The sequence below is a fragment of the Etheostoma spectabile genome, chromosome 20 (assembly GCF_008692095.1).
Source record: "Etheostoma spectabile isolate EspeVRDwgs_2016 chromosome 20, UIUC_Espe_1.0, whole genome shotgun sequence".
Classification (NCBI taxonomy): domain Eukaryota; kingdom Metazoa; phylum Chordata; class Actinopteri; order Perciformes; family Percidae; genus Etheostoma; species Etheostoma spectabile.
Window position 1 is genome coordinate 14,655,917 of NC_045752.1, and position 9,769 is coordinate 14,665,685.

Here is a 9,769-nt window from a genome sequence, read left to right on the forward strand (position 1 = left end):
TTATAGGCATCTACTATTGCATCTTAGCATGTAGGAAGCTATTTTAACTAACTTTCTTCAGCTAACTTTCATTCGGTTGCATTAGTATCTTGTTAATACCACTACTAGCTAGATGCTATCATAAGTAGCTTAGCTACTATTAGCATGTATTATATTTTTGATGTATCTTAGCTGAACAAAATTAAACTATTTTTATTATTAGTATTACTATTATTAGCTGCATAAGATGATAACAGTCTGTCTCGCATAAAATAAATAATTTGCTGAGCTATTATCAACCTGTTATGTGTAGCATGTTTTCTCTTATTTATTAATTAAAGTTCGATATTTTTATTTGTACATTGCTTGTTACAGACAGTCAGCTTGCTCGCGGGTGCCTGGTGGACTGTACCACCCTATGAATCTCCCCCTGCCCGCACCCTTGCAGTGGGCCGCTCCCCCTTCTTCACCGCTCGCTTTGGTGGAAGCCCAAACAGAACATCATGGCGATTGATGGTAAGTAGGCCAGTATCGTCTCTGCGTTTACTCATTATTAACTTCGGCTGGAAACAGTACACCTCACAGCTGAATTTTTTGAACTAAAAAGTGTGAATGATTTCAGGAGAACGGTGCTTGCATTGGGTGGAATCAGTTTAAGTTGTTGTTTATGTCTGGGAAGCGGATTTTTCCTCTGCTGTGTGAGAGTAGAAGAGACACGTGAGACGGTCTTTCTAACGGTGGTGCTGAAAGGACAGCTCCGCGATTTCAACTGCTATGTAGCCGAAATAGCTGGTTGTGTTTTCTTTCCGGCTGTCATTCGGTTCTCGTCGAAGTCGGCTGGTCGTTTTGTAGCTTCGTTGCATGCTGGTACTTTACAACTTGGGTTAAAGACAGCAAATGTCATATGGAGTTTGAGGTTTTAGCCCAGGACATGTTCTTTGAAAGCTCTGGTTCAGCTTTGGGATAATCTACAATACTAAGTTTAGTTTATAATGACTGTATATTAAATATATTTTCTGTGTATAGCCTCTTGGTTTTAGCTTCTGTTTCTGGGCTGCACAGTGAACAGTGCTTAAATTACACCTTTCTCTGCTTATATAACTTGGCAGGTTGTAAGTAGCTTTGGTGTTATTTTATCAGTTTTAAATGCTTGCAGCTGTAGAATACAGGACTTTTGATGTCACTAAAAAGAGGACATCACAATAGCTCAATGATAAATTATCTGTTTTGTATATTAATAGAGAGTATTTTAATCAAAACATAAAGCTTTCTGAAAATATCCACATATGGGAAATATTATGTCAAATATACATTCAAACCTGTAGTTTTTTTTTTTGTATGGCTATGTTTTATGCCTTTATACATGGGCAGTAGAGAGGTGACAAGACATGAGGGTAAAGAGATATGAAAAATGACACAACACAGTTTCCCAGCCACAATCCAAGTGGGAATGCTGTAATCATACGATGCATTTAAACCACTAGGCCAGTAGGACGCCCCAAACCCGTAATGATTTAAGGTCTGCACCAGTCTTTGGGAAAAGAGGTAAAATAGTAGGCCACAGGGAATACATGACATCTTTGTTCAGAAACCAGCAGGGTTATGTGGTTTATCCAGTTCTTGCTGTAAAGTAGGCAACTAGACCACCCACCAGCCCCGGGCCTCGGGGTGTTGCTGATATCACTTTTGACATTCAGAAACACATTGTTTTGCATGAGACTTATCAAGCGTATGTGGGAGAATCTGAAAAACGATGTTTAAATAAATGCCAGCCGCACAGAGAGCTTGATTTATTCGCTATGAACCATAGCGTAAAATGTTGCATGTTGTGGTTTTTAATTTTACACTTTTCATCAAGCGATCCATGACCTTACAGCCACATGGTCTAATGAACTTGTTTATTGGACAGTTTTGCTTATATCTGAAATTTTACCATTGGAGGAAGTTATTAAAACCCCATCGGATCCCAGTCTATTCAGTTTTGTCTTAGCATAATACACTTTTAAGCTATTGTTTCCCATGATTAAGTATTTTTTCTTTATGTTAGGCACAATCACATGAAGAATTAGCATGAACAGGAGCATAAATTCACGAGATACACCATAAAGGGCAGCTCCACACCCTTGCATTACTAAATCTAACCCTGCCTCATCTCCAGCAGTCTCACTACAATCATACCTCCTCCAGTTCATCAGACAGCCACACCTTAGATGTTTTAGATGCTTATTCTACCCCACCCACTGACTACATTAGTCAGCAACGTGGCATTTCCTGAAAGGCCGTGGTTACAGCTGCCCCTGTCAGCGATATTTCACCAGAGCTAGTTGGCTCCGCAGAGATTTATACAGCAGCCGTGGGCCTGACTGACACCTGCAGCATCCAGAGGCCGGGCTGCCCACACCAGTGGGAGGCTGTCTTTTTGGCTGTGTTTGTGATGTAAGGTTAGAGCAAAGAATGAATTCAGATTTTGTTTTATTGTGCCTGCATGAATCAGTGTTTGCAAGTAATTATGTTCTTTAAAATGTGTTATTATTTAACTTGTCATCTCATTTAAAGTTCACATACATGTAAGAACAACTGGAAAGGTTTTCTGTGCCGACACTAGAGTTGAGCGGTATCCAAATTTTGATACTGATACCTCCTCTCTATTTTGCCGCAATATATGGTATTACCGAGACTAATTAAAAATGATGACGTAAAACGCAGACGGCGTCACCAAACTGTTGGCCTGTGCCTCCACCGTTCAGAAACTGAATACTAAACACGAATACTGAAACACCTCTACTTTCTCATTAGGTTGGAACCCCAAGTGCGTCTTACCAAAATGTGTAAAAAAGAAAGTGAAAATCATATTGCAAGCATTGCATTTCAATGTTTTCTTTTACATTTTAGAACACTTACTCTTACTGTTGATTCAGTCACTGTCAGTCAAAAGTGTGACTCACAAATTATAGCTTTTTTTTGGCAGCTATTTAGAAACGTTATCAATGTATTAATTAACAATCCCTTATGCGATTAAGTCTGTTTATTTTGCAAATTAAGGTTGTGCTTCATATCTGGATCATCATCTTACAACTGCTATTATCAAAGCGTGCTGCCTTAAATACCAAATATATCAGAGCTCCTTAAGCTGTTTAATTGGATATACGCAGCAGGCTCTCTGTAAAAAGATCACTGAGAGACTTCGTCAAGGTTGTGTAAATGAAAGCTTTTTTTGTTAAAGAAGAATTACGGTCGATTTCAACACATAGCTCTGTTGTTTGTAAGTGTGGAGTGCTGTCAGTAGAGTGAAAAACGACAACAATCGGTGCTGCCTACACCGTGTTATCCTCCTGCTAGAGTTAGCACCCAACAATCTAAAACAGGACATGTTTTAAACGTGTTTTTAGCCTCTTAACATGTTGAAAATGTCATTAAATGTCCCTACCCATGTGCAGTGATTCCTTCCGACTGAACGCAGTGAATCTGACTGCAGTAGATGTGAAAGTAATGCATGAAAGTTGTGCTAATTCAGCTGTGTTTAGTTCCGGTGTTGATACTGCAAGGAGTGCTTCGGGACCGTCTACAAACCACAACACAGAAAAAAGATACAAACATGTTTTCAAAAATAGGCATATGTTTATTTTTGAAAAATAAGTGATGTAGTGTAACTAGCAGGAGACATGTTATAATTGAGGTAAGTTTGGAGACACTACCTTATTTAATCATTAAATTGATAGCCTACATATTTTTGTTTTATCACTTTTCTGTGTTGTAGTTTGTAGACGGTCCTTAAGCTCTCTAACTGCCAGAACTAAACACAGCTGAATTAGCACAGCTTCCATGAATTTCCTTCACATCTACTGCAGTCAAATTCACTGTGTTCACTTTGAAGGAATCACTGCACATGGGTAGTTACTTTTGATGACATTTTGAACATGTTTAGAGGCTAAAAACACATTTAAACTTGCCCGGTTTAAGCCTGTTTGGCGCTAACTCTAGCAGGAGGATAACATGGTGTAGGCAGCACTGATTGTTTTCATTTTTCTCTCTACTCACGGCACTCCAAATTTACAAACTGCAGAGCTACGTGTTGAAATTTACCGGAATTGTCCTTTAATTTAAAGACGGCAATAGAAATTTACATAAGGAAAAAATGTTTACACTGACTTGTATAAAAGCTGTAAAAAGATGGAGGATTTTCTTGTAGAAATGTGATCTGGGGAGGACTGGTGTATATTGTGTGTGGTTCCACTGCTCAGCCCCGGGACTGAGCTCCAAACATCAGCTCCTGTGACAAGCTGTAGACAGATCGACTGCAGGCCTAAGTGGATTTCACATATCCTGGTTAAGCTCTGTTTTCTGGCTGGCGGATCGAAAACAGCCCGACTCACGTACTTTGTATTCTCAATGTGTGTGGTCTGTATGAAGCCTTGAGTCCTGAGTTGGAGCCAGGTACAGAGTAGGCAGTGCAGGAGGTGTTTAGCTGTGGAAATATTATGTTGTAAAATGACATCAACAGAAAAGCTCTTCTGTACTGACATTTTGACAGTATCTTTCGAATCTTAATGAAATGTCTGACATGTCATTTGTCCTCTGGTGCCTTTGTCAACCAGTGGAGCTACATCCAAAAAGAAATATAAGATAGATCACGTATGTTTATTGTAACATTAAGACCATTTTTTCCCTGAACCCTGTTTCTTCCTGTTTTTTCAGCTCTTCTCCCCTCCTCCTCTATGGCATGGCCATGTTTGTTTTGGGGAGTGAGAAACAGGAAATGAGGCGATAATAGCCAATATGTCTTTGGACCATTTGAGCTAATGTGGGATATGAGACATTTTATCTGGAATAGAGCAATACATTACTTTCAAAGTGAAACTAAGTGAAACTGTGGGCCGTAAATCAAACCAGGACATTTCAGTATTACACAAGTTTAAAAGGCAGCGAGGAGCCTGTCAGTCTTTACAAAGTTGCTTGTGAACACAGTGGAGTGGTTAGCAGCGGGACAGATATTTCCAACAGGAGTTAGTGAAGACTAAGACAAGCCTTTTTATTTGTCAGAGAGACTGAAGCAAGATTCTAAATGAATGTTAATGTTGTTCTATGTCTGCTCAATGTATAAAGTGCCGCTTTTTGCTAACATGCTAATATGTTAGCTATATCAAATAAGGCAAAAATATGCCAAACGTGCATTATTTTCTACATGTTGGGTTGGTCCAAATGGCAAAAAAATAAATAAATAATGCAGCAAACAGTTTTATGATTAACGAGGTAATAATTAGGGTTTTGCCCATGGACAATATCATGTTGATGGCCAGCCATCACGATGATATCGTCCATGGGAGAGCCACCATCGTGATGCCATGTGCTCCACCCTGTCAGACACGCACTAATCCTAGTCGCGTGCGATGGACGGTATAATGACAACGGGCTTTGCGCTGTGCTGTGCAAGATAAGGCAATCTAGAGATTGAGACAAAAGCTGCATGTATACTAAAAGTCTATCCATACAACAGATTAACATACAACTCTGTGACTTGGATACATGATTTCCCATTGAATTGTGGACTCAGACATTATTCTTTAGTGCAGTTATAGGCTACGTTGAGACTTAAGGCAAATGTCTCAAATCAGATGTTTAAGACAGGCTGTCCCGATCCATAAGTTATTTGCAAGTGATCAGATTAGATTTGTGTGCACTGCCAGCCACATCTGCATGGGTTGCTGTTGTAACGACATAGGCTTCTTGAATTAAGTAAATGGTGACGTGGCTTTCCAACGCGGGAGCAGGAGAAATGGGGTCCATAATTTCTCCCTGTCAAGTCAGGGTGCAGAGTACTTCCTTGACTGTTCTCCTCCATGTTGTCCTCCTTAGCACTCTGCTAGTAGGAGGATGTTTTCTGCTCAGCACGTTTGTCACTCTGGATTTGATGTATGCGTGTCGCGTCACGGGTAACACAAAAGACACTTTGAAATCCCATTTAAGTGGCCAGGGCATCCAGGCTGAGACGCATCTGTAGAACCATTTGAAACCGCCTCCAAATGTGGTTTGAATCCGATTAGCAAAATGTCACATTTCATGTGTTTTTCAAAATCAATCAAGATACAATCTGCCAATGAATATGCCAATATGTACTGTATAATATGAATGTGCCGGCAGTCTGAACAAGACTCTTTTCTTTAACATGTTTGCAAAGGTTCCTCAGCGGATTGTTCCCAGGACTTTTCTGCTCAGGACCTCAGAGGTTTGATTTGTTGAGGTTTTGATGAGCAAGTGTTTTTTACGGTAAGTAGGATGGATTGGTGATCCACTGCACTGACTTATCATCAACAATATTTCCGCTGCATATTAGATGTTTCTGTCATCTCAGGGCTTGATGTCAGGTTGAGACAAAGTGAAGGCCTTTTTGTGTAGTTTACATATTGTTTACATATTGATTTCACACGATTTGGGAGAATCACGAGAAACGGTGACATCAATTCTTCCTTCTTATAGCGGGAGTGACTGACTAATAGTAAATAATAATAAATAAAACACCTGTTTTGTAACATTGATGAATCAGTCCCAGTAGAAACATACACAGAGAAGCTGAAGAAGCATTTGACCCTGAGGTTGGAGATGGATTTGGGAAGAACAGATTTTCTTGAAAAAAAAAAGTTGTGAAAAAAATTGTTGTGTGTTTGCAGGCTCAAGCTATTATAGTACTTCACAGTAATTGTCAAATGAATACTATGGTTCTAAACTGGGTATATGTGGCTTTGTCTGTTCTAAAAATAAAGTGTCAACTGCACTACTTTGTCAGAGCCCAGGGCCAGGGACAGTGCTGGTAATTTATAATAGCAATAGTTGGCTGTGGCTTCACACAGTTTTCTCACAAGAAAACCCAATCCCTCAAAATATGTTATACAGCTGTAGTGTGAGGAAACTGTTGCTACTTTCTCAATTTACAGCAGACTGTCAGGTAAGATGGCTAATCTTTGACGTACTGTATCCTCCATTTGCTAATTGGCTTAGCTGGAGCTTATTCTAAAGTCGCTCCTTCTTGCCTTTCAATATGACAACGCAAACACGTTTCATGAACAACCTGATGTAACACGAACCTTCCCTCTGCCAGTTTTAATAAAGAGTCTAAGTGATTTTCTTGTAAAAGCACGTTTTTCTCCCATCCTGGAAAACTGTGTGGACTAGCCAGGTCCTCTGCAGCGCTGTGGAGGAAGGTCTGGCATTGCGAGACTAGACTCAGATGAGGAGTCTGTTGTGCACTAAAATCAGAGACTAGCAGATGTATCAGAGTGCTAAGTAGTTATCTTTTTTCTTGTTTAGTTTGTTAACTTGTTAGCTTGTAACTGGCAGTGGCTGACAACTACGCTGACAGTGTGTTTTTGCTCTCCGTACTGACAGTCCGCTCTGCGCCGCAGGTGTCAGGTTTCTTTGCTGGCTTTGTGTATAAGACAGTGATTAGCTTAAGGATTAATGATTTACCTAACCAAGTTTGCCCAGGATATGTTTGAATCTCAAATTTCAGGGAAGTTCTCAGACATTTCCCCCTTCAGGACATTAATGAGAAATCACTTCTCTAGTGACAAACTTTGGACAGATACAATTAAGTATAGTTAAGAGATTTTAGGGGACATAAACATAAGACAAACACATTTTTGAGTGGTTACTCATAGTGACAAACTCACAGAGAACGATCAATTCTGCAATCCACTTTAGTTTTACGTAGTGGCAAGTTTCAGCTAATTATTTTGGTTTTACAGCCCACAACTTTACTGTGTTGATTCACTCATTACTCTCATTAGCTTTGTTTACAGATGGAGCAGGCAACTGTTTTTAGCGAAAAAAACGAAATTCACTGTGATGCTACCTGCCCAGCACCAAACGGCACACTGGCAAAGTAAGCAACTGGCTGGTGTACATAATGGAGAGTTGATTCTAGAATGGATGGCCTGGAGGGACATCAAAGGCATGACCCGTCTTTAATTCGTTGATGGCTTGGTTAGGTTTAGGCATGAGGAGTGAGATTGGTTAAAGGTCCCATGACATGGTGCTTTTTGCTTTCCTTAGTATGTGCCATTTCTGATTCTGTATCTATTAAGGGGGGGGGGGGGGGGGGGGGGGGGGGGGGGGGGGCAAGGTGGAGGGTGAGGGTGTTGCCTTGACCAACTGCCACTTTGCTCGTTTGAGCCATGATGTCTCTCTCTCATAGGCGGGCCAAATTCTCTGGGTGGGCAAAGTAGAGAAAGGGGATGGAACTGATTCCAGATCAGTCCATTTGACCATTCATTTTCTCAAAGGCAGAGCAGGATACCCAAGGCTCGGTTTACACCTCTTGCCATTTCTAGCCACTGGGGGACCATAGGCAGTTCTGGGGGAATGCATATTTAAATTTTCATGCCATGGGACCTTTATTGTTGGAGTTAGAATATCAGGGAAAGACAATCAGAGCTAAAGTAGGGTGGGTCATGCCTTTGCCCATTGTTCTGGACTAGCAGTTTAAAGGGTTATTTCCCTCAGAAGTTGGAAAGCGAGTAAATATTCAACTTACAGTTTGAAACTTAATTGGGGCAGCAAGTTTCTTTTCCCTTGTTTCTTTCTCTCACAGCATGTTCTTTCCACTGACCTCACACAACCAAATATCTGTCAGGTCAATTTGTTCAGCCCATCTTTGTGTGCCACGTTCTTAGTCCATCCCTCTCTCCTTAACCCAGACGCGTTAGCCACGGCAGCCTGATTAGAGGGGGCAGGTAGAGGAGATTCCTTAAAGAAACTGGGACAAATCCTAAAAATGTTTCCAGCCTGGCCCCAGATGTCTGCATGAGGAAGGACTGTGAGGCCACCGACTTCTCCTTGATTTAGCATGCAGAAGTGAGACAGACTTAGTGAAGCCAAGGGTGAGAATCAAGAACTCAGTAATTGCACATATTGATCACAACTGGTGCTTTAAATTGATTGCTGTCAGACTCAAAAAGAGATCACGTGAACCGCTCAATGTCCTGACTAGGTTTTATGAGTCAGCACTTTTTCATTGTACTCTCAAAAGTGCCACAGGTACCCCACAGTGTCTAATAATTCTCATAATTGGAAAAGACAATGCTTGAGGAAGAATTAAAAAAAAAAAAAAGCTTCCTCTCTGTCCAGCCCATCTCATGAGACGAGCACGGGTGTGCATCGGCTTCATGGCACGGTCACACATTTGTGAAGTCAGGTGAGTGACCATTGCCCGCTGAGGCAAAACCGGCTATTGGTTAGAAACCGTCCCTTCCATCTTGGCTCACATTTTGAATAAATTTGCTGTCAGTAGAGAGAAAAACGAAAACAATCGGTTATCCTCCTGCTAGAGTTAGCACCCAACAGGCTTAAACAGGGCAAGTTTTAATCGTGTTTTTAGCCTCTAAACATGTTTAAAATGTCATTAAAAGTGCCTACCCATGTGCAGTGATTCCTTCCGAGTGAATACAATGAATCTGACTGCAGTAGATGTGAAGGAAATGTATGAAAGTTGTGCTACTTAGCTGTGTTTAGTTCTGGCAGTTAGAGAGCTTTGGGACCGTCTACAAACTACAACACAGAAAAGAGATAAAACAAAGATATGTAGGCTATCAATTTAATGATTAAATAAGGTAGTGTCTTCAAACTTACCTCAATTATAACATGTATCCTGCTAGTACAGCACTTACTTTTAAAAAATAAGCATATGTTTATTTGTAGACGGTCCAGAAGCACTCCTTGCAGTATCAACACAGGAACTAAACAGAACTACTTTTATGCATTTTTGTCACATCTACAGCAGTCAGATTCACTGTGTTCA

At 40.6% G+C, this 9,769-nt stretch overlaps 1 protein-coding gene across 2 annotated transcripts in view; it reads left to right on the plus strand.

Moving 5' to 3' along the window:
* Positions 1 to 361: 361 nt before the first annotated feature.
* Positions 362 to 9,769, plus strand: part of syt14a (synaptotagmin XIVa) — a 44,963-nt gene continuing 35,555 nt past the window's right edge. The window contains exon 1 of one of the 2 annotated variants that reach the window (XM_032500439.1): positions 362 to 495. In XM_032500439.1, the coding sequence (XP_032356330.1) occupies positions 483 to 495 (13 nt within the window). In that variant the 5' untranslated portion in view covers positions 362 to 482. The remainder of the gene's footprint in view (positions 496 to 9,769) is intronic. The other variant, XM_032500440.1, reaches the window with a different exon arrangement.